At 40.4% G+C, this 25,947-nt stretch overlaps 1 protein-coding gene across 2 annotated transcripts in view; it reads right to left on the reverse strand.

Annotated features, from left to right (window-relative positions):
* Positions 1 to 1,710: 1,710 nt before the first annotated feature.
* Positions 1,711 to 25,947, reverse strand: part of ATP10A (ATPase phospholipid transporting 10A (putative)) — a 160,625-nt gene continuing 136,388 nt past the window's right edge. Inside the window, exons 11-21 of one of the 2 annotated variants that reach the window (XM_073353084.2) lie at positions 19,460 to 19,563; positions 19,164 to 19,290; positions 16,324 to 16,508; positions 14,253 to 14,574; positions 13,128 to 13,204; positions 10,174 to 10,299; positions 6,633 to 6,833; positions 4,134 to 4,214; positions 3,937 to 4,041; positions 3,029 to 3,216; positions 1,711 to 2,554 (exon numbers count right to left, since the gene is read on the reverse strand). In XM_073353084.2, the coding sequence (XP_073209185.2) occupies positions 1,840 to 2,554; positions 3,029 to 3,216; positions 3,937 to 4,041; positions 4,134 to 4,214; positions 6,633 to 6,833; positions 10,174 to 10,299; positions 13,128 to 13,204; positions 14,253 to 14,574; positions 16,324 to 16,508; positions 19,164 to 19,290; positions 19,460 to 19,563 (2,231 nt within the window). In that variant the 3' untranslated portion in view covers positions 1,711 to 1,839. The remainder of the gene's footprint in view (positions 2,555 to 3,028; positions 3,217 to 3,936; positions 4,042 to 4,133; positions 4,215 to 6,632; positions 6,834 to 10,173; positions 10,300 to 13,127; positions 13,205 to 14,252; positions 14,575 to 16,323; positions 16,509 to 19,163; positions 19,291 to 19,459; positions 19,564 to 25,947) is intronic. The other variant, XM_073353092.2, reaches the window with a different exon arrangement.

Genomic DNA, 25,947 nt, shown 5'->3' on the forward strand with positions numbered 1-25,947 from the left:
GCTCCACCTAGGAGAGTTCTTTGGGCTGGCACATGCTGCATAGTCTATGTTAAATGTCTGCAAGGTCAAGTGGACAAATGAATCCTCTCAACAGGATTCTATGGGCTGCATTTCGTGATCTGAGCATGTGTAGAAATCTACTGCCTGATTCCTAAGGTAACCATACAGAATGTAGAAGCATTACAACACTTTCAGCCACCAAGAGTCTATTAAAAAGAGAGATTTCCTCTGTTTTAGACCTAACACATTCTTTTTCGAGGTGAGGAAAAAATGATAAAGCCCTGCTTAAGTCATAAGTCCTTCCCCAAGTCAACCTCATGTTTAATGAAAAGCTAGAATATGTGAGACCTGTGGATACATTTAGCACATTCAATATTTACTTCATAATGAAGATAGAAATATTCTCATTCCAAAATGTAGTTTGGCTGTATAATTGTGTGTCACATTTTATCAGGGCAACACAAATGAAGGCTGATAGTAACCCTTTATTTATATTGCTTTTACTTCTTCCCTTTGTTCAAGTTTCACATTCTGATATGACCAATTCTGTCTGTGTTCGTGGGAAGAGGCCAACATGGAAACCCTTTTAAAAATACCCAGAGAGACTTAGAAACCAATGTATGGCAAATATTGGGGCTTAAGATTGAGGGACTCCATGGGAGCCAATATGGCTGGGGATTTCCTGTCAACAGACAGAGAACGAGGTGTGCAAGTTCTGAGCTTACACAACCAATAGTAAACAAAAATGGGATGTTCTGAAAACTCAGGCTGCAAAGACAATAAGTGACAACTATATCCTGTGTTAGTTCGTGTGTGGAGATGGCACACGCTATGTGATTATGTACACAAACCCAAAACAGCCTCCCAAGGTAAAGATGGTCACTAATGACTTGGGCTTCAAGTCACTGAACTAGAAGTGAAAGAGGTTGTAATCTATAACAAAGGGCTCTCCATGTATTCTTTATCAAACTGGACCTACATTCTTCAACAAGTCCTGTGGCATTTCAATGCTGAGTGTGCTCTCAGTTCCCACTGACTTATACCATACTGCACATACAGCATACAGTCACTTTCCCCCATAACACCTCTTTACAAAGCAAAAGCAGTTTTTCTTTTAAAAAGGAATAGACTGACCTGCCAAATGCAAACTATTTTTACTGACTGCAAGTGACGGACTGAACTCTTATTAATGTCAGGCTGGGCAACCACTTTGTATTATGGATGGTCATTTATTTATTGTTTTATCATGAGAAATAAAATGCTACTGAGGCGATACCAAAATATGGTGACATTTATAAGATGTATTTATACAGTAGTGAGATACTGTTAATATTTACAAAGAGGTAGGATATTTTCAGAGACCTGCCCAGCAGTTTTCCCCTTAAAAACTTGATTGTCAGACCTCACAGAGATTTTTTTATTTTAAATCAGATGACAAATTATCCAAACTGCTGGGATATAGTGCTACTATCATGTTTCCCCCCTCCATGATTGCTAACCCAACTATAATCATGTCTATAATTTCTCCTGAAATCCAGACCATTTGGACAAAGTAGGTAGGTCCATTGCTTGCAATACTTGCCAGAATGAAAGAGAAGCAACTGAAAAAGAAACAACCCTGCATTTTCTTATAAAATGAGATGAAAAAAATAAAGAGAGAGAACTGGAAAATTCAAGTGTATTTTCTTCTTTATATTTAAAGCTCTTATTTCAATATATAGCACTTAAACATTTTTTAAATAATTTTTTTGATTTCCTGTTTCATCTCTGGAAACAATTAGAGTAATTTCACTATACATTTGTGCAAATAGAAAATATATAAATGTACTCAAGCCCATGTCATAAGAAGGTGGTTTCAAGAGTTTCACTTTTACAGCAATTAGTTGGGGTCCCTTTAATTTGTTCCTGGAAGTCGTTTGAGTACTTCCCTGTTAAGCCTTTGAAGTCCTGATGCAAAGAAGATATGGAGCCAAGCACAGACACGTTGTCCTGTACTTCATTTCGTAAACGACGTGGTGACTGTTGTAAAACTCTCCCAAACCGACTGAACAGGGGAGTTGATGTGATCCAGTTCAATAAACTGAAGCCTGACTGGTCAATTGTTGTGTTCCATGGGAACATTTCTTCTACAGACATTGACTCCATCTCTGAAGTGTTGTAATTAATTTCATGAAATCCCAGGGATTGTTCTTGACTGTTTGCCACTGAGGAGTGTTTATTTCCCCCACATAATAGAGCTCCAGGAGAAGAAGCAGTAACCCTCAATCCTGCTGTGTGTTCTGCCTTTGTATTTGATGGGAAAGCTGGGTCATTTCCATGCTGAGATGGTTGCGAAGGCGGGGTTTGGTTGCAGGCCTTAAAACAATCACTAGCATTTGACTGAGGATTCTGTGGGGAATGTTCTGCACAGGGTGGTTTCTGGAGAATGGATTCCTTTTTGATATTCAACCTGTTCAGAATCTGGTTGCGAGTCTCTGGAGGTAATCTATTCAACTGGCGTCCAAGCTGAAGTTGAGTTGGGAAGACTGTCCCCTGAAAGGTTCTGTACAGAAATCTGAAGGAGGAAAAATGTACATATGAAAAGAAATCAAAGAAAGAGGAACTGCTTGAGATTTTATCAAGAGAAAAATGTCCACAGAACAGAATATAACAATTACTTTAACAGAATGAGAGTTTACACAGGCAAGTACCACAGTTAAATCATTTTCTTTAGATTTGACATTTAAAATAAAAAGATTACCCAAAGAGCTCTGAGTACCCTGACAATATGTGATCTACAATAACTACTCACCAGAGATAATAGTAATACACAAGTAATTTGACTCTGCTAACCAGCAGACTTAAAGAATCAAATGAAGATAATAATATACTTCAGCTGGCTGACAATAAAAAAGAAAAATTAGAAAAAAATTAGAAAAGCCCCTTACCCCCAAATCATATTCAGGCACATCCCTTCACCTTTTCTCCCATTCCACCACAAAGTATAAAAGCCACTAACATACACACACACAGGGGGAAGATACTATACCTGGGCAGTAATGCAACTACTGGTGATATAATACAAATCAAGTAAAACACAGGCTCGCCCATCAATTTTTCCATAGTCCAGTAGGGATTGGATGGAGGATAACATATTGGGCAAGAAACATTATAAACGAGAGCGACAATGAAAAATAAAAGGATACTGAAGATACAAGATGACCAGTGGAACAAAGTCTAGAAGAAACAGCAACAAAAACTGACTTTTAATTTTCTGGTACAAAATCCATGCACAGAATGTATTTACACCAGTCTCATTTCATAAATCCTTATTCATAGATTCATAGATATTAAGGTCAGAAGGGACCATTATGATCATCTAGTCTGACCTCCTGCACAATGCAGGCCACAGAATCTCACCCACCCACACCTGCGATAAACCTCTCACCTATGTCTGAGCTATTGAAGTCCTCAAATCATGGTTTAAAGACTTCAAGGTGCAGAGAATCCTCCAGCAAGTGACCCGTGCCTCATGCTACAGAGGAAGGCGAAAAACCCTTAGGGCCTCTTCCAATCTGCCCTGGAGGAAAATTCCTTCCCGACCCCAAATATTATGATCAGCTGAACCCTGAGCATATGGGCAAGATTCACCAGCCAGATACCCAGGAAAGAATTTTCTGTAGTAATTCAGATCCCATCCCATCACAGGCCGTTGGGCCTATTTACCATGAATATTTAAAGATCAATTAATTGCCAAAATCATGTTATCCCAGGATTACAAAGCTGCTCACTGCTCGCTGTTGCAAACCATTTTCATGTTTGGTTGAAATGCTTGATAAAAACAGACAGCGCTGAGAGAATAAAACACGCTTTTCTTGATTTTAAAGAGTGACACACTAAGGAAATAGGTAAAATATCCCAGAAGACTCCTCTATAATTTTCCTGTGGACGACTTACCCAAGTTTTGGTTTCAATAGCCAGATGTAATATGATGGTAAAAAGAGCTATTGTGGTGATGGGGGTTCCCCAGGAGAACAGATCCACCTCTGAGTCATAGTAAGTCTGAAAAGAAGGAAAGGGGCTTTACTCTAATCTGTATTTTCTAATCTGCTCCTCACATTGCATGAAATCGGATGTCTGAATGGATAACTTACGAAAAAAGGGATGAAAAAACAAACTAGACTTTGATAGAGTGCATCAATCATGTTCATCCAAAACATGTGTGGTTGGTACTCCTGTGACACAAAAACACATAATAAGAGTCTAATGAAGAAGCCATTTGTTAGTACCAGACAAAAATCTGAATTGAAATGTATTTCTTCCAGTGCTTGTGCAGAGAACCTCATCACTCTTTTCCCTTCCCAGGCCAACAAACCCCACCCTCCTGATGGAGTGATTAGTCGGGATTTCCATGACCTGAATTTCTGCCTCTAAAGCATCTTCTTCGGTGAGTTTTTCCACAAGAGGATATAATTTAGAACTAAGCGCCTGATCCACCACTGACTTGCATATGTGCCTAATTTTATCCATTATAATTAGTCCCATTGACTTCAGTGGAGTTACATACTTGTGTTATTCAAACTTCAACAGATGCTTACATCTTTGCAGGACTGGGGTTTAAGGGCCAGATTTTAAAATGTATTTTGGTGCCTGATTTCAGTGAGGAGTTAGGCACCTAAACACATTTAAAAATCTGGCCCTAAGTGTTCTACATATAAAATGAAAGACTATGTATTCAAGAAAGATTAAATATGAAAGTATACAGCTTACATTGAAAGGAAAATCCACAACAATATTAAATGTATATTTACACAGCAATATAATCACTCCTTAAGAAACAGTACTGAATTTTACTAACACATTAGTATAAACAATTTAACCATTTTTTACATTCACATGAATTATCATACAGACCAACTGGGTATAGAGGAAATCATTTTGTAAATATCAGATCTGCAAAATGCTCATTTATTTTACTAATGTTCTTATAGCGGGTTTACATTTCCTGTGATAATTTTGTTTAATGAATTCATTAAGCTCCTTTTTCCTTCTTTTTCCTCTAGCTCACAGTTTCCTAAGCCTAGAAATGAGACTCCCGTAAAACTCTTGTGTTCTTTGGTCTAATTAAACAACATGTAGACAGATTCAATTAAAATCTTTTCCAAAGAGAAGAGTGAGGATATTACTGGCTACCTACAAGCAGGAATAGTTTAGCAAAATGTTATTTGTAAGTCTTTTTAGACAGGTATTCAATAGCATTCAAAGAACCTCAGAATGGACAATGGACTCAGCTTTGAGAAAGAATTCTACTGTGAACATGAAATATTTCTCTTGTCAATCTGCTGACTGTTTTGCCAAACTAATCCATCTTTTACACTGGTTTGTCAATTAAGAAAACCAAATAAAACCTCAAAATTAGCTTAAACTAAATCATAACCTAACTATTTTTGTCATCTTTTAGTAGGGAAGTAAATAGGGGCATTTATTTTGTGGAACTTTAATTGCAATGTTTTGAGCAGCAGGCCAAAGGATGGAAATATAAAGCCCAGAAACAACAGCCGATAAAAAAAAGAGGATCAAGACAAACACACCGAAAATGAGCAGCTCTGAAATTCTCCACCTCTTCTTTCAAGTATAGCACCTAGCAATATTACTAGAAATGTAATGCACCAAGTACTGGGTGCACTGTTGGTTGAGAGAGTCAATGACTCCCTTCAGAGGCCAAGTTGTCTTTGAGGAACCTGTTGTAAGGCCTCTGATCAAGAAGACATCTCAGGTTTTGCTAACCTGAGAAGCCACCCTTCCCCCCTCATGATAAAACTGCAGTTGCAATCAGCAGAAATGGTCTAGCTTGATGGCCTTCTGCCCCTTTCCTTGCAGTTTACACAGAAATGGGCTGCAGACAACTTGTTTGCCATAAAGGGTTTTTGACTCTGTAACTCACTTCACCACTTGGGCCACCAGATCCCAGATTTGTTAACCCTCTGGGCACACTTCCAGGTTCATCCTTCCCCCCCTTGTGGAAGGGTGGGGACTGAACAAGTTCTTGGTTTTGGTGGGTAAACAGCATGATGTGATGGTAGGAATAGTCCATTTTACTCTATTACACAATATATAAAATGTCTTATTTTGTGTTTATATTTGAAATTTGTAACAGCCGCTAATTCCTCAAAGGGTAGGTGCTCAGTATAAATTGGGGAGAAAAACAAACCCACCAACAAACATAAATCCATATATTTTAAGATACTGTTTACAAAAAGGCTTTTTTCTGGCATATTTCGTTTCTGGCATTTAGATATTTTGGTTAGGATTATTATATGGTATGTCTATGCTGCAATGAGAACACTGAGTCTCAGAGCCCAGGTCAGCTGACTGGGGCTTCTGGGGCTCTGGCTGAAGGCTATAAAATTGCAGTGTAGATGTTTGGGCTTGGACTGGACACCAGGCTTTGAGGCCCTCCCTCCTCGTGGCCAGCTGTGGGTCTTTTATCCCAGTGTAGACATACACCTAGAAATGCTAACAAGAAAGAAAAACAGTTTCTCAGACTCCTATTCTTTAGCTTTATTTGGTGCATGTGTCCTTTGCCGCCAAGCTTGGTTTTCATTAAAATTCATGACCATCAGAAAAAATCTTCTGAAAGGCAAAGCTTTTACCTCCATTTTCTGGCCACTTTTGTAGAGGTGAGGTACACCAATTAGCACTTCAGCTGGTATATCCTTATCCAGCACCCCAGTGATCAGTTGTGGAAGAGAAGAGAATAATAAATTAAAGAAGATCAGGTACCACTGATCAATCATTGAAGAGCCAGAGAACCCACAATAGAACTGGTACCAGAAGAGAAGGGCCACAAACATCTGCAATCAAAACAGCAGGACATAAAGCATAATCAGTCTGGAATTTAAAACAAGTAGGGAAAAAACAGTGTAAATCATAGACTATCAGGGTTGGAAGGGACCTCAGGAGGTCATCTAGTCCAACCCCCTGCTCAAAGCAGGACCAATCCCCAATTTTTGCCCTAGATCCCTAAATGGCCCCCTCAAGGATTGAACTCACAACCCTGGGTTTATCAGGCCAATGCTCAAACCACTGAGCTATCCCTCCCCCTGCCAAAAAAAGAAGCCCTTGAGGAATTCCACCATGATTTCAACAATTCATAGAAGGTTAGGGTTGGAAGGGACCTCAGAAGGTCAACTAGTCCAACCCCCTGCTTGAAGCAGGACCAATCCCCAATTTTTGCCCCAGATCCCTAAATGGCCCCCTCAAGGATTGAACTCACAACCCTGGGTTTATCAGGCCAATGCTCAAACCACTGAGCTATTCCTCCCCCCAGTACATCTCAGTACATCATCTCTCCATGGCTCTGTGAAATCATGTTGACTTTGATTTTGCAAACACTTGCACAAGGGCTTAACCTAAAGTAATGAGTAGACCCCACTGAGGACACCTGACCTTCTATTATTTATTATTCCCATTCCCACTACTCATGCTTAAAGTTAAGCATGTGTATAAGTCTTAACAGGCTTGTGGTCTTAGATATGATTGGGGCTTTGCCTCATATGAAATTAATTTTCAATCCAATTATAACTCTCAAATACAAAATGCGGCTAAACATAAATGAGTAATGACACCATTTTTGTGTGGAGTTCCACGTATATTTCATGAATGTAGATCTCATTGTGTTGTTTATTACTGTTGTAAAAAGGATCATGTTTCTATTTCAATATCTTGTGTTGGTTTGAGAATTTTCTGGAGACTTAGCTAGCTCACAAAGGCTCTTTTCAAGACTGTAATGAGAAAACAAACCCACTAACAAACATAAGGAACAAACATAAATCCATATGAAATAAAGCTCCAAGCCTCGGTCCTGCTTACGGTCCTGTTCTCCAGATTTGTTGATTATCCACCAAACAATCACAAAAATTAAAAGCAAATCATCTGAAACTACTTGGCTGTAATTCCTCAAAGGCTTTCCCTGCTTTAACTAGCTAGGAGGGGAGAGGATGTGCCCTCTCCCTTAGCTCCCGTTTGACCCAGCTTTCTCTTCCTTTTATATGCTGCCCCAAGCAGCCATATGACCAGCTAGGACCTACCCTGCTGCACCTTTTTAAATCCTGCAGCGTGGTTTCTGCAGCAATCTGGGGCTTAAACTATGAGCTAGATAGGTTCTACTGCTGAATGGAAATTGGCACAATACAAGCAAATGTAAAAACCTGAGGAGATAGAGATCTAGCAGAATGTATGCAGCACAGTTATCTTGATTCCCTGTGGACAATTCATCAAGAGTGGTCTCCCTGTGAATGAATGCGGTACTTGCATCTTAGAGGAAGTTAGAATTCTCCTCCCCTGAGGGAAGCCAGTATATGTCTGACACATTCAGGTCTAGAAATTGGATTTCCCACTGTGGTTTCAGGGTCGGTAGCAACTAGGATTGCTCTTACAGGCTCTGAAGGCAGCAGAAGCAGAGCAACCACAAACACAGATTCTCAAGTTTCATTCAAGCCTGGGGGCAACAGCTTCAGAAAATGTCTGCAGTTGGATGTCTTACTGAATACAGCATGAAAAATAACACTTGTAATTGGGGTGGGAGGTGTAGAGGAATGTAAGATTTTACAAGGATTGAACAAAAATGCAAATGTATAAATTGAATCCTTGCATGCTGATCATTGGAATGTACTTACATATATTTCTTGAGAGTGTTTTGATTTAAAAATAAAATCGCTCTGAGTACATGTCTCTGAAAGTATAATATTCCACTTCATTGATGAGGTTAAGTATTACCATGGTGATGGGCACAATAGAAATACATAGATAGGAAGGTGCAGAGGCTCAACACATCTCAGGATTAAGCCTAGAAGAGCCTGTGTACACTAGCATTTTGTCACCTTACCAAAAAATGCTGGTAAGTTTCCTGCCATTGCATTACCACAGGTGCCACTCCACCAATGGTAGCAATGGTGGGAGCACTAGCGTAGGCCAACTATTCAAATTTAGCTTGCTTTTTAAGGCTTGGTGAGATCTTTGGAACTTCAGAATTTGGAAGTGTTTACTTTGATTAGTTTTTGAAAGCATGTAAGTATAACCTTCCTGATCAGAACATGCTTCGCAGATTTTATCGTGTCCATGTTAACTCAAAGATCCAGTTCAACCAATGATTATTTTTATTATTTACCTAGCATGCATGGTGTTCCTATTCTCGTCAGCAAGTTGAGCAAAAATACAGTCTTGTCCCAAAACAATTAAAAGTTACCCTTGGACTGACACCTGGCATGGAATCTTTAGACCAAAAGAAAATTACGAGCAGGGATTATACAGAAGTTGGAAATCAACCTTAATTAGACCAGGTGCTACTTGTTCTCTCAATTACACACATGAAGCTATATTCTCCCTTCCATTATGTCCTGGAGCATCAGGAGTGCTGTGTCTGGCCTGGCCGTACCCCATCCCACTCTTTCATGATCCCTACTCTCAACAGAGTGAGCAGGCGATGCACATCCACAATACCTTCATGCCCGTCAATGATTCTTCCGTGCTGAAGGAAGCCTCAGCTGCCTCTTCGAGTATTGTGTGAGTGATGCAAAGGGTCTCAGGCAGGGCTGAGGAGCTGGGTTTCTAATAGCCCAGTACCTAGTAATGGAGTTATTCATTATTGGCACTAGTGTAACTGGGAGGAGATTCAGGCCCATACTTCGATATGTATTGCAATGTGCTCCTTTCATGGTGTATTTATTTGGCTGAAGGACATAGGGGAAAACCAAAACACTTCCGATATGCTTGGCTGATAGACGGCCCAAATTAGCTTAGATCACTGGGGTCAATTTACAATTTGCACAAACAATTATAAAACAGGATTAGGAAGAGAAAACACACCTACTACTTCAGACCAGCACAGGGTGGACTTGGCATTAAAGGCTCCTATATCTAGCCAGCAAAATTTTTGCAAAAGGTACTGCTTGATAAAGAAACTTTTGTTAAGCAGCACGTCTTATTCATGTTACCTAATTTTCACATTCTGCAGCACACTGTCGCTGTCACATAGTGGGGCCTGCTATTCCTGTGAATGGCAGCCAGCTGTCTTTCAACTCTACAAGCTTGTTTGAAGCTTATTTATAAACCATTTGAAGGCTGACCTCATGCTCACACAAAATAAACCCTGGAAACATGAGGAGCCACAAAACTGTCAAGTCAAACACTTACTGCATTTTTGTAGAAGAAATACAGCACCATATTGGCGATCCGGGAATAACACCAGTGCCCGTGAACAAGCAAGAGCTTTTCCAAATGCCGAAACCTTGGGACTGCAAAGTCACTCGCCATCACTGCCTTCAATGAAAGAAGAGTTGAAATCACTATTGTAGAGTGTCACCTAAGACACACAGACGGTGCGCTGGAGTATCCTGCCAACATCCACAAACAGCCAGAGTAACTCCATTAAAGTCCAATGGAGTTGGATTAGTTCCACCCTGGTCTAAGTGAAAGAAGAGACTGGCCCATTGTGTCCTCAATGCTTTCACAAATAGTTATAATTTTACAGTGTCCAAAAGCAAACCAGGTGCTTCAGAGAACACACAAAAGGACAATGTGCTTGCTCCTAGAAGATTACTATCTCCACTACTACAGAGGGTGACATGAGTGACAAACCGTAGGAAGGAAGTGGGGTGAGGAAGGACCAAGGGTTATAGTCGTGTGATTGTACAGATGCTCATAGATGATGGCTGTGAGCATTTCTCTTTTTAAGAACTACAAAGAAGACAGCATTATTTTGTGCAGAAGAAGGGAGTTTTCAGGAGGGATTTAAATGAGTGAGATAATAATATGCTACATTACAATTAGTGGAGTTAAAAAAGCAAAACACCCAAATAATTTGTTTTAATTAATTATCATGATCTGGAATTGCAAATGTTTGCCCACCCACATTCCCCTGAGATCTCAGTATTCAGAGGAAATTTGTTTTAACTATATGCAAGTTCCCAAAATTGTGAGAGATCATTACAGAAGAGGTTCCCCTGAAGTTTTAGAACCTGCCAAATCACATCTATGGTATGAATACCACCATTTCTCTCTATAGCATAGCTACTTTTGACTGGCTAAATTTCAAGTTAAAGTACGATCAGGATTTAAGATCTCATCATGAACGGAGCAGTATATCAGTTGCGTTAGATCCTGCCAGGCCGTTGAGTTGGCCACAGATTCCACCAACAGTTGTATTGCTTTTTAAATTTACATTTTGTTTATTGTCTTATTCATCTGTTTCCTTCTCCCCTACCCATTTTCTAATTCCATTATGGAATCATGAGGTTAAATTGTTTACTTTTCTTTATTTTATGTTTCCACCAAATTATTCCAAACCACATTTTAAAAGTTTTTAAAGGTCTATTTTTGGTATGCAGGGAGGAATGGAAAGATAATTTTATCCAATTACACTTACATGTTTATTTTATCCCAAAATATCAGCTCGGATTTGATGTTTTCGTTCTCCTCCATCCGCCCCCCTCCCCCCAGGTTTTGCATAGGAAAGCATGGTTCGTGCTCCATGCTGCTCCTTCCATAGGATGTGAAAGAAAAATAAATCAGTCAGTTTGCTGTATGAGAGATCCCGATGCTTGACTCCTTTGAAGCACCTGCATGTATACAATTTTGACAGCTGCTTATTGTACAAAGCCATGCATGATTTCCTATGGAAGCCTGGGATCAAAGGCAGGGGATCCATAAGCCTTCCCACTACGTGTGAACATTCAATACAAAATAAACATAAAAAGAGAAATAATCTAGGTGGTTTAATGGAATAACAAACAAAATGACAAACTTTCAGAGCAGAATGCACTGAAATGGCTAGGGACACTGAAAGACCAGCTGTCTCAGAATTACTAGATCAACTGAAAAGAGGAATTGGAAGGAGGAAAAAGGAGAGACAGAGAGAGCGAGAGATGTGGAGTATTATATCTGTGAACTAAAATGATGTTCATGAGAAATCAGGGGTTTGAGTTCACACAGAGATGCTAGGAGCCGATTCAAAGTACAATGAAGTCAATGGAAAGACTCCCACTGACTTCAGTAGGCCTTGGAATGGGCCCTCCTACAACAGCCTGCTCAGGATTCCATGCTGCTTAGGCTCTATTCAACCCAAATGTCCTCCCATGCTTGTAAAGCCTGCAGAGGCTGTGTGAGGCGCCCAGGCTCAGCATCTTCTGAGTTTACTCCTTACTCTGATCCGGCTTACAGAAGAAAGCCCTGTTAAAAAAAAACCTATTTCAGTCTTAGCCCAAGCTTTCATCTTTTACTGCCCTGCCATATATAGCAATCAGGCTGTCGGGAATGATGGACAGAGACACGAGCATACTGAGTGAATTCCCAAACAATCTCAGCAGGGGCAGCTTCTTCCCAGTTGATTGACAGACCAACATGGAAAAGGTTTTACATGGACTGCATGACAATCAGGGGTGGGTCAGGCGCCCCTCCCCTCCCAAACGAGCAGTCCCTTAATTGTCACTGCAGCTACTCACATTCCAAGGGCTGTAGAGTAAAACTCATATCCCACCTGCATGTCCCAGCAGGGAGAGGAGAGCAGGCCTTGTGCACTACTCAGGTGTATTGTCTGAATAGGTTGGCTTGGAGCACAAGTGGCATATGCAGCCTTCTGAGGCTTATACACTTCAGTGACACCTATCTTAGCTGCATTAGGTAAATAGATTTGTCCAACCACACCACAGGATAATTTTACAGGACCAGTGCAGGACATATGAAGAATAAAAGACAGAGGAAGAAAATGCAAGGAGGGGAAGTCAATTTAATCTTTATTTATTATAGAAATAGGACATAGCTGAGGGTTTTTTAAAATTAATACCTGATTTCGTTAAAAAGTAAATGTGCCAAAAGACCTCTTGTAATTTGAGTTTTATGAGGTGAATGTAAAATGTGTAAGCTCACCACAGATTGGATAAGAAACATATGCTCGAACTCAAGCATAAGTGATTTTTACAAATCCCAACTGGTACACCTCAGGGCAGCTTGCAACTTGCTCATTTACTTTTGCTGCCTGTCAAGAGGTAACTTGCTCTCGTTGACTGGGAGGCAAGATGCAAGCAGACATACGGAAAACATTCAGTCCAACTTTTTCCTGGGGAAACTTTTCAATAAACAACCCGCATTACCTGCATGCCCTCAGGACCAGAGATCCCCACACCTACGTCTGCCACCTGGATCATACTGACATCGTTAGCTCCATCACCTAGTAACAATAGGATGCAACATGGTTTAATATTAATAAAACAGAGATGATTAATGTCAGAAAAACAAAGGAAAAAATAGGTGACTGTAGAGCATCAGTGAGCAAGGATGGCATAGGGATCTGGTTTGAAACACCTGTACTTCATGGAACTACAGTTTCAAAACCTTAGAAGGGACCACCAAGCCCTTGACGTCTGTCTATCTAGGTTTTTGCTATACCATGCCAAGGAAACATAAACTGAGTACTTCTGTATGAGTGGGTCTCTTTAATGGGACCTGGAACACAGAGGTCATGTCTTTGTTGCATGGGTACTCAGAAGTCCATGTGCAGCAGGGAAACAAACTCCTGAAAACATTCCTGCTGCAAACTAACTGACTGGAAGTATTAAGGGACCATAAAATTGGGCATGAGGCTAGACATAATGAGATAAACTCTGTGACATTAGACTCAGAGTGGGGAAAGGAGGGTTGTGTGAGGAATAAGCAGAGCTTTCTCAATTTAAAGTGCGGGAACCTTGTGGGTGCTGCAGGATTCTGAACTGGATGACTTGACAAAGAGTCCCCACTATCAACCGTACAATGGAAAATGGTTGTGACGAACTATGTTAGCGTATATGACGTTAATCCCAACTTTGCAACCACTGTAGTGCTGGACAACTGGTGTTCAGCACTGTCACCTACTCATGATCAAAAATTGAGGGCCTTGGGTTTTAATCATGATTAGCTGAAATGACACTGAACACAGATTTGTCCTGATCTATACTGCAAAGTGATGGTCAGTGGTGTCAGCTCACTCAATTTACAAAACGTTGCTCTATTCAAGCACCATTGTGGAGTAGACCATCTCCATTTGACCAATTTCTGCAGGAAGTAATCCCAGATGCCACCTTAGAAACTCTATTTTTGTTTGGAATAAATGCTCTTAAGATCTCAGAAGCATTTTCAAACTAAAATTGAAGCTTTTAGGCTTCTAAAGTGTCCAGAAGAAAAGTGAAATTCCAAAGGGGTGTATGCATTAAATATAGGCTCATTTAAATGGAGACACTTGCCTATTGCCAAGGTCATTGCTTTGAGTTTATCTCTGACTAGTTTTACTACCATGCTTTTTTGCAGTGGGGTAGAGCGACAACACAGAACTGAGCGACATCTCCTGGCTAGTGAAAGAAATTTGTCTCCTAGTGTTTTATCCAGTGCATAAGCCAGAGTCTTTCCATCAATCACTAGGCCCAAGCTGGAATGCACTGAAGATGAAGGTGGAGAGAGAGGGCCAAACCCAACTGTCATTTTTCCAGCAGTCTCATCTATTGTGTTGTTTGAAAACTTAGACTCTATATACTGCAGACAGTGGTCCAGCAAAGCAGCACTTGTCTCCTGAAATACAATACAAAAATAAATATGCGTTAGTGAAAGTTGCTGCTGTGGGATCATGTAATCAACTTACTGTGCTTGTTATAAATTTAGAAATGGAGAACAATAGAGTCTTCAATATTGATTCCACTTTGACAATTTTTATTTCTATTATTCTTTCCTCCTTGTTTACTCCATCTAAAAACACTTAATTCTTGTTGCAAAAGATACTGCTAGCAATTGATAAAGGGCTTAAAAGCAATTCTGTTTACTTTTCAACCTGCAGTGCTGTCTTACACTAATTTCTTTTAGCTTGTCCTCAGAATAGCAGAATTGACATGTGATATGAGAATCCGTGCTGAGCTAACTATGGTGATGAGCATCACAGAATGCTTATTAATCAAATCATTAATCAGGTATTTGTAAATGCCAATTAAGGGTTATTTAACTTATTTTAAAATCTATATCCTAACCAAACTTAATTAATAGAATGTATTACTAACATCTGAACATTTAAGATAAAATGCTACCAGTCTTGTAGCAAAATATTTTTCAAGTGATCAGAAATAAAGAAGTGAGATCACAGGAAATCAATTTACCAGCTAACTCGCTACACTCAAGTTATCTTTTCTTTCCTTTAGAAAAGAATTGTAGTTGGATAGTGTTGGTCTACCTCCAATTCTGGATTTGAAAGCTGATTTGATCACCACATTAAATTACTTTGGTGCTATCAACCTGGTTCCTTTTATGTTTGACCATATCAGCAAACCCCTTGCTATTGTGTATTTAAGACAAACTGAGCAATGCCTGACCGTAGCTCGGGTTATCAGTCCATCATGACTATGAGCACTGAAATTCAAACATTTTCCTTATCATCAAATAAAAAGTCTATGTAGCAGAGTATGAATTACCTAGTATTACAGTCCATTGGCTTGAAAATAATTATTCTCAACAGGCAGTTCATTGTTTTCTCCTTCAAAAACATATAATAGATTGCTTTTGTATTTGCAGTGGGTGCCAATAAGAAACAAGTGAATACTATATCCTGGCATGTACCTTACGATGGTATGTCCTAGTGGCTCTCAACCAGGGGTCCAGGGCCCCTTGGGGGGCCGCGAGGAGTTTCAGGGGATCCGCCAAGCTGGGTCAGCATTAGACTTGCTGGGGCGCAGGGCAGAAAGCTGAATCCCCACCACATGGGGCTGAATCCTGGGGCCCCAAGCCCTGCCACCCGGGGCTGAAGCCAAAGCCTTAGCAACTTAGCTTTGTGGGCCCCCGGTGGCATGGGGCCCCACGGAACTTCCCTGCTTGCTACCCCCTAGTGCTGGCACCGGCTTTTATATGCAGCAAAACAATTGTTGTGGCACAGGTGGACTGTGGAGCTTTTATAGCCTGTTGGGGGAGGCGGTGCGGGAAGAGTACCTCAGAAAGAAAAAGGTTGAGAACCCCTGGTATGTCCTACATTAAAATGTATACCAAAGAAAGGCATTCATTCATATTATGTTGTGATATACATTGATGTGCAGTGGTGTATATAGTTTCAAGTTGTATCATGATATAAGGCACTAAAATCTGGGAGTATAAATAATTAATAAATATCCACCTACAAATCCTATCCCCTAAATATAGATTGAACAGGAAGAAGAAAGATAAAAGAAGAAGAAGAAGAAGAAAGCAATCAACCTTTTAACTGCAGCTGCCAAAATCAAAGCAAAACTAGTTCACCTTTGGACTTCAACCTAACATTTAACCATCTGACAAGGATCTGTTTACCAGTGAGTCAGCATTCAAGGTGATGATTTCCTCATCATGATCTAGTAGCTTGCATGCATAAGCTATATTAATGGCAGTTTCTTGCTTGTCTCCAGTGAGAACCCAAATCTGCAGCCCAGCTTTGCGTAAGTTTGCAATGGTTTCTGGGACACCATCTTGTAAACGGTCTTCAATACCAGTTGCACCTGAACACATGAATGAAGCAAATAAATCAATGTCAAATAAATACTTGGCTACTCAATCTGATACATCATGAGTTCGTCTTAAAATCTGATTTTGGAAACACCACCAGTCCCCTTCATTGGCAGATAACTCCTCTAACCTAACACATGTAAATGAAATTCTGACCACCATGATCAATAATGACTTCAGCTTTTTTTCAGGCAGCAGAGGGACTGTGAGGAGAGGGGAAGGATGAGGTTGGGGTAAACAACCAACCAGTCAACAGACATCATCATCCAGAGTTCAAATCCTAAAATTTTATACCAATATGATTCTGTTGAGTTCATCAGAGTTTAACTGATTTACACCAGTGTAAGCTCGAGGAAAATCAGGTTGATTGTGCCTCAGTTAGGCACAATGTCTCTGGGAGATGAGGGGGAGTTTTACTTCTGCAGCACCTGTTCATAGGGTACAGCACATCTGCTGGTTTGCTGGCTGGTGCTGAGGTCCTGCTGCCTCTCTGAGTACTCTGGAGAGACTAGTTCCAACAGAGGTGCTGGCCTGGAGCCATCCATGCAGTTACAAGGAATGCTATTGCCTATGCACAGCCACAAGGGGAGAGATGTATTTCGCCCCGCCTCACTTGTGCAATCCTGCAGTGCTTGCCATAGTGCACCGATATGTAATTAGACTCAAAGTCTCATCTTCCGACGTTTGAGGTTGTCAGAGGATAACTGGAAGAATAGATTGTTTATTTCTGGCTGGAGTCTGTTTGTATTTCTCCAGCTGTGGTTAACTATGTTTTAATTTAGTATTAAGATGTGTATGTACACCCAGCATCAATAGAAACAGCCGAGTCACATTTGCTTGAAATGATTAAAAACATTAGCACTATTCCAGTTATCTTTGCCAGAGAAAGAAACTAATTGCCTGAAGAAATAATGGATATTTATAATTTGTTGAGCTTTTGACATTTTAGTTAAGTAAATAAATAAAAATACTTAGCCCTTGTACAGTCCTTTACATTTACAAATTTTAACGACATCACAAAATCCCTAGGAAGTGAGTGTTATTATCCCTTTCTTCAGTGCATGCAGGCCCTAATCGTCCAAACATGCAAGTGCTTAACTTTATGAGGATGGTGTCAGGAATCAGGGCCTGCAGCAAAGCTAATCTCCAGGCAGCCTCATCAGTTTAGCTGGCTTGCAGCAGGCTGCCTGATTGGTCACACCACCTGATTGACTGGAGGGGCCAGTGGGCTGCTCTTAAGTCAGCAGCAACAGCAGCTAGCTGGATGCTCAATCTCATGCCCACCACTGTGCCTGTTCCAGTGTTAACTTGTTCCTGCTGCTCCTGTCCTGTCCCCAAGCATTGCCTCTGTCCTGCTCCTGCCCGATCCCCTCTTTGCCTGCTACCCTGCTTGCTCTAGTTCCAGACCACTGGCTTGACCTATGCTCTAGTTTCTGACTAATGGTTCAGGCTCTGACCCTAGACTTGGTTTCTGATGCTCAAGGCTTAAATTCAGCCAGAGCTGTCCAGAGCAGAGCTCTGGTAAATATTTTCAAACCCATGGGGCAGAAGCCCCAAGCTCCTGGCGGCCCTGCAAGGTGGAAGCTCTGAGTCCGAGGGCTCTGGGAAATACTCTTTGAGAATTTAAGCCCTGCTCTAATCACCGTTGCCTGATGCCCACTCTGATCACTAGGCTAGACAATCCTCGCCCCAGTTGCCTGACACATGGGCCATCTCAATGAAACCACTTGTGTAAAGCATATGCATAAATCTTTGCAGGTTGAGCACCACAGAGAGGTTACAACTTAGACCTTTCAAAGTACTCCGTACAGGACCCTGACTCTGCTCTCATTGAAATCAAGGGAAATTTTACTACAGACTTCAATGGGAACAGTTAGGCTGACACATAGTACTTTTTGATAATCCTACCCTAAGTGACTTGCCTGAGGCAACACAACAAGTCAACCAGAGAGCCCAGGATTAAATGAGTGCCTACTTCCCGGAGTTGTGCTCACCTCAGTCCACTAAACCATAAATACAGTGTTTATGCACATCATTTTGTCGAAGTGTTTGGTGCCCCAGAGGGATGAAAAATCTCAAGTATTTCAAGATGCACCATCACTGTAACAAAAATCTGCAGACAGATTGGGCCAAATCCTGCTTTTCTTACTCAGGTCAGCCAAGTTCATTGAAGATAATGGGTCAGGTTCATTCCCGGTTTTACACCACTGGTTTAATTCAAGGGTTCCCAAACTTGGTTCACGGCTTGTTCAGGGTAAGCCCCGCAGCTTCCAATGGCAGGGAACAGTGAACTGCAGCCACTGGGAGCTGCGAGCGGCCGTACCTGCGGACTCTCAGGTAAAAAAAGCGTCTTGCAGCCCGCCAGGGGCTTACCCTGAACAAGCCACGAACCAAATTTGGGAACCCCTGGTTTAATTGGTATTACATCTGGGATAAAATTGTTACCTAAGCAAGGCAAACAGGATGGGTCTTGTGTTAATTATTATCCCATTCTTTTGCAATGATGCAAGAGACACTCGTGAGAAAATCCAGTAATAACCAATTTCTGTATGCATAGAAATCATTGAAAAGATAGAGCAGAGTTTTAAAATCGAACTTTGAAAATGTTTAACACATTTTAATTTCATGTCCAGCTCTCATGTAGTTACCAAGTAGATGCAGATTTGTCTCTATACGAAGTGCAGATTGAAACAGCAGCTCTTCGCGGTTTTCAATAGACGATTCCGCCGCTAAATGACTTTTTAGCCAGTTAGCATATTCTTCTTTGCTTAGAACCTATTTAAAAGGAGAAGGTAAGCGTACATCCAAAAAGATGCAAAAGCATTCATGCATTACTGAGTAAAATGAAAAAATAAACCCTAATAAATGTTCTTGCTAATGGACTGCAACAAAAAGATTTGTCATTACGCTCCTTAAAAGCAAACTAAGAGCTTCATATACTTACTCTCTTGGCAATACACAAGGTCCGCAGCCCGTCTACAGCATACAGATTAAGGTAATTCTGAGTTTTGCTTTGGATTTTTTTTTGATGTTTGCCTCTAGGGTCATCTAGTTAAAAATAAAGGAGAAATTTATGAAAAATAATAGCAATTAAATGGCCTTAGAGAATATAATTGTTTCTTCAGCACTTACTGTACAAAAGCTTAAGAGGCGATACTTTTAAAGAGCTCCTGACGTCTCAGGGGAAACTTTGAAAAGCTTTCTATTTAGAAACAATTCTCTTCACATACTATCTATTTTTTAAATTCCCTCTTTAAAAGTCACCAAGAACAACTGTATAACAATAAGATCTTTCCTTATTAAGCATTCATCTGCTCCTCAAGTATTTTGTGACATCATGATAATCTCCACAGCAACCAAGTAAGTCATGAACAGAGGTATGAATTCAAATTGGCAATAAACAGAAGCAGATGTGCTATATATCAAAAATCTTATGATTAACTAAATGTTTCCAAATAAATGTGGGTAGAAAAGATATTTAATTATATTTAGAAATAATACTATGTTCTCAAAATGCGGTTGTCAAGAGTTGGAAAGGGATGATATTTTCATCCTCCAGGATCAAGACAGACTCAAGTACAATGTACAATCACAGCAATAACCAATAATAAAAATTAATTGTAATAACAGTGATAATGCAAGGATCGGCAACCTTTGGCACGTGGCACGCCAGGGCTGGGCCGCTTTGTTTACCTGCTGTGTCCCCAGGTTCGGCCGACCGCAGCTCCTACTGGCTGCAGTTCGCTGCTCCAGGCCAATGGGGGCTGTGGGAAGCGGCGCGGGCCGAGGGATGTGCTGGCTGCCACTGCCTGCAGTCCCCATTGGCCTGGAACAGGAAACCGCGGCCAGTGGAAGCTGCGATTGGCCGAACCTGCAGACGCAGCAGGTAAACATACTGGCCCGGCCTGCCAGAGGGCTTACCCTGGCGGGCCACGTGCCAAAGGTTGCCGATCCCTGGTGATAAAGTGAACAGAGAAGCAGACAAGAGAAAGCATTTTAGGTTGAAACAATAGAGTGAGAATACTTGAGAAACCTTGATATCTTGAGGCAGCAATTTTTCTATAAACCAAAATAATTTCTGAAAGTCTACAAGTTTTCTAGGTTTATAAGACATAGGACTTCAGAGGGATAGGCCTATGCGGTGTTCCTCAAGCAATATTGGTGTTATTGGTACTTCTTGCTTTACATGGTTCACAGTTGTGATTGAAACTGGAGATAAGGGGTTAGGAAAGCACGATAGAGTGTAAGCACTTCTTGGTAAGTTTGCTCTCACCCAGCAAGGATATTAGCAGTGGGCCTGGAGAATAGGTAACTTTCTAATATCAGATCAAATGAGGATAGTGATGATTGTCATATTTATCCAGGGTATGTTATGTCTGTCTTACCTATCTTGGACTTTTATACTGGCACTCAACACCATAGTATCTGAGCACCTTCCAGAAAAAATCAACAGCAAAGTCCCTAGTGAACTTTATGGAGTTTCTGGCTCTTTTTCCTTTTCATAGTACAGTGGAGTCACATCTTACATGGGGGTTAGGTTCTAAAGTCAGCACGTAAGGCGAAAATCGCGTATTGTCAAAATTACCCTTGAAAATCCCTTACATCACCCATAAAGTACAGTATACTGCACATGATTTTGTGTATACAACCCTGTACAGTAATATGTATAAATGTATAATGTATAACCCTGTACATTAATGTACAGTATATAATAAAGAGTACATATGCAAAATATAATTTTACAGTACTGTATTTTTAATTACAGGGGGTAATTACAGGAGGGGATAATTACAGGGGGTCATCAGGGCTTGATGTCGACCCAGGAGATGGAGGAGATGGAGAGCCTGGGTGATGGAGAGTGAGTCTTAGATGAAGTGGTTGGCTCTGGTTCAGCTCGAGAAGTTGATTGCATAGGCTCATCTGCTGCTGGTTGTTTTTCCTGGAAAAACATGGTGATTGGCAACTGTCGCTGTTGTTTCTTGAGCTGCTCAAACATTTCTTGATACGGTCTCAAATTGTCCATAATACTAAATGTGATTTTGAGGCTTCGTTCCATAGAGGGATTGTATTCAGAAATTAAATCATTCAAGTGTTTCACTGCTTGGAACACTTCAGCAAATTTATGAAGATTCCAACTTGCTGGTTCTTCCTGTTCGTCGTCATCATCTTTGTCTTCTGTAGATGATTTTATCAGTTCCTCTAAATCTTCGTTAGTCAATGTTTCTCTATGGCTCTCAATTAATTCTTCAATTTCTTCCTCAAGGATGTCGACAAAGCCATCACCACCCACTGGCCTGGCCACCTGAATAATGCGTCTCACTTCTTTGTCAATGGTCGGGAAACCCTTAAAATCATTCACACATTCTTTCCATAGGTTTTGCCAACATGCATTGACTGTTTCAGGCTTGATTGCATCCATTGCCTGTTTAATATAAGTGATGCAATCGGCAATGTTGAAGGACTTCCAACACTCCATCACATTAAGATTGGGATCAGCATCCATAGCGCTACGTATCCGTGAGAACGTAAGCCTCATGTATGTGGCCTCGAAACAGCGAATCATGCCTTGGTTGAGAGGTTGGAGGATGAAGATGGTATTGGGGGGGAGAAAGACGACTTCAACGTTGTTATGTGCAAACTGGAGTGCCGCAGGGTGGCCAGGAGCATTGTCTACCATCAGCAGCACTTTAAAGTCAAGTCCTTTCTCTTCGAGGTACCGCTTGACCTCCGGAATGAAACACTTGTGGAACCAATCCAGAAATAATGCTGCCATCACCCAAGCCTTTTCCTTTGATTGCCAGAACACAGGCAGGAGATTTTTGTTCTTGCCTGTTAGGGCATGGGGATTTGCAGCCCTGGAGAGCAAGCCCGGCTTTATTAAATGCCTAGCCACATTGCCACAAAACAACAGTCACACGGTCTTTAGCTGCTTTGAAGCCAGGGGCTTGTCTTTCTGATTTCGAAGTGTAAGTGCGGTTGGGCATTTCTTTCCAGAAGAGCCCAGTTTCATCAGCATTAAAAACTTGTTCCACAAGATAGCCCTTTTCTTTTATGATTTTCTTTAATTGTTTGGGGTACGCTTTTGCTGCCTCTTCATTGGCAGATGCAGCTTCACCAGTAGTCTGCACGTTTTTGAGGTTGAAGTGGTTCCTAAAACTGTTAAGCCAACCTTGGCTGTCTTTGAATTCCTTCTCATCAGAAGGCTTTCCCTCTTCAGTGGGAGGTTTGAACAGCGCATAGGGGCTAAGAGCCTTTTCTCGCACTATGTTGCCATCGATAGGCACACGTTTACGGTTCATGTCTTCCAGCCATAAGTTTAATGCCTTTTCAGTCTTCAGTAAAGTCTTATCATGCACCTGGCTCGTCACCTTAGCAGTCATTGGAATACCTGATGCCACGGCTTGATGAATTTCTCTCTCTTGAATCTTGATGGCATGGATGCTAGATTTGTTGCGGTCATATTTACGCGCCATGTTGGAGACCGACATACCGTTTCTCAATAAGTCCAACACAGCCAGTTTTTCCTCCAGTGTTGGAACAGATCGATGTTTCTTCGGTTGAGCACCAGAGGAAGAAGTTGGCTTGCATTTAGGGGCCATGTTGTATGAAAAATACGTACATTATCTTTAAACACTAGAATCACAGTCAGTGCGGCTAGATGCTCACACTATGCGAGGCACGCGGGAACTGAGACCGACTGAGGGAACAGCAGATTCACATCTCCCATCTCACGCTCACTCTGGGGCACATGCTTATTGAACGGAATGGTGGGCGGAATCACCAGCACTATTTACAGGTATCTTGTTATTTTTCTTTTTTTTTTTGCCGAGCGCGTATAGTTGAATTTGCGTAATTTAAATGTGCGTATGATGCGACTCACCTATAAATAACTCTGCTTTTCTTTTTTATCTTTTTAATTTCCTTTTTTATTTTTAGGCAGTTGATTTTTTGGGGGTAGACAAAAGCATTATTTTCTTTCAGCATTTCTTTGTTTCAGGGCAGCAGGTCCCTGTCCTAAGCTTCCTGAGCAGTGGCAGTGCACATTATTAACAATGGCTTAGCAGACTTATAGTAGAAATGTTTTTTGTGATTCTTTGCCCAACCTTGCTTAAATCTGGTTTGGCTTCACAACTTCAAGTTTCATGTTTCTTTTAGGAAACAGTTTTGAGGGAATACATATGCATACCAACAACGGAGAAAGTAACTTATCAAAAGATATGTGCTGATACTCAAGTAACTTAAGACAGGTTTCTTTGCCAGTATTCTTGGATTTGGTGTGTATGCAACTCTTTTACAACAATTGGAAAGATAATTCTTTCAAGGATGTCCAGCCTTTAAATCTGGGGTCACTCTTCTGGTAGTGTTCCAGTTCTCTTATCTGAAAAATCTGTTATAATAATCTTCAACAATTATATAATCTAAGTTGTTGCACACAAACAGATGGTCTTGTTGGCATTTAAGTAGCATTCTTGTTTGGTTTTTTTCTTAATATGACTCATACACTGAACCTTTCAAGTTTTGCTGACATCATTAATGATACTGTTCAATTTGCTGACACATACACAGCCAAAAAAGAACATCTTGGGCTTTGTTTACATTTTCCTATGTCCATGAACCCACACAATATAATTGTATATTACCACAATGTATGTTCATGTTAGCTGTTATATATAAAACTATTTTCTCACCTTTAAAGATTGTGCCATCCAAAAGCACAACTCTGTAGTTCCATTAATCTATAATGTTTGGAGTACAACTTTTCCAATGTCTGGCCATTCATTCAGTATTACTGGATTCAAAACCTTTATTTGTTCATTTTCAGTACCATCTTCACTTTCTGTCATTTTCTGGAGTACCATATGTAGCTGCATGCCCATTCATCCACTAGTGTTATGTGGATATTTTCTTGACAGAGTACCTGCAATAGATTTTATCTTTTCCTGGAAGATGAGCAATATCAATATTGTATTTATGCAATTGGAAAGCCATTCCTGGGTGGTTTTGCCAGAGATAGAGATTGCTTCAGGAATTATTCAAAAAGTTCACAAGCTGATTCAGCTGTAACTCAGGGCTGGAGCACACATTTACTGAACTTGCAGCCAAATACAATTACATGTAGTTTCTTTTATACACATACATACTTATTCTCTGTGGTATGAGACTTGCAAAGACATGGCCTTCTGGGAGCAGTCCTGAAACAAGTCCATTTTTAGATGCATCTAGTTTTAGAGAGTCAGCATTTTTTAAAGGAACAAAACATGGAAGCACTGAACCTATTTCATTGTGATAAGGTCTTTTGTATTGTAGAAAGCAATGTTGTTTGCTTGCTTATTCCAGATGAAGTATCTCACTGTAGAAGCCATCACAGTGATGCAGTGATTTTGGATAAGTTTGGTGCAATCTTGGACAGGTGGTTAAAACACACCAAGAACTGTTTCTGTCACTATAAGCTTATGTGACATTAACTGGATCTGGTTTGATACCACCAGCATTAAGAACAGGTTCAAAATATCTTACTCTTTGGAACATAGAAAATGATTTTCTATGGATGAAGATACATACCTTTTTTATGTGATCTCTCATGTACAGAATGAAGGATTGCATCACATTCCTTATTTTATTGAACAAATAATAGGGAATCAACTATGATAGCTGCAATTCCTTTTAATCCTTCATATGCCTCTCATCAGTCTTGCACTGAAATTCACCTTCTGGTCAGATATAAGTAAGTAAATAAGTAAATAAAAAGGCAGAGAAAAGGAATCTGCTAAAGTTATCAAAAGATATGTGCTGATAAGCAAGTACCCTAAAACAGGTTTCTTTTGCCAGCATTCTTGGATTTGGTCTGTATGCAACTGTTTTACAACAATTGGCAATTATAATTCTTTCAAGGATGTCCAGCACATGTGGCCAAAGGAATCAGCCAAAATCTATGTTGAAAGTTGATAGCTATGATGTCTGTGCAGTTGTCCAATACCTTGACCTTGCATCCACCCACTCAAACAGTACAGACTCGTAAATTTATATGTGATGTCTTCAACAATTGGCAAAGGATGACATGTTTGTTTAATTACTCAGAACCAAAGAGAGAGTCAGGTTTATTGTTTGAACTTTTTCCATGACCACATATGAGTTAATCAAACCTGTCATTGCTTTAGTAATGAGAGCTATATGTAATCTAATTCCTGCTCAAGTTGATTACTCAGGTTAAATCAGGGGTTTCAAACTCAATTTACCTTAGGGCCAGTGCCAGTCCTCAAATCATCCCAGCGGGCCAATAATGTCACTGAAGAGGGTGATCAGAAAAGAAAATGTTTATATTGTATTTTTTATTTTGAATTTCTTCAAAATAATAAAACTGGCGTACAACTTTATACAATGCTTTGCCTGCCAGAGAGTTTTTAGTGTTTGCCAGACACCTGGCAACACTTC

This window comes from Lepidochelys kempii, chromosome 1, assembly GCF_965140285.1.
Source record: "Lepidochelys kempii isolate rLepKem1 chromosome 1, rLepKem1.hap1, whole genome shotgun sequence".
Lineage (NCBI taxonomy): Eukaryota > Metazoa > Chordata > Testudines > Cheloniidae > Lepidochelys > Lepidochelys kempii.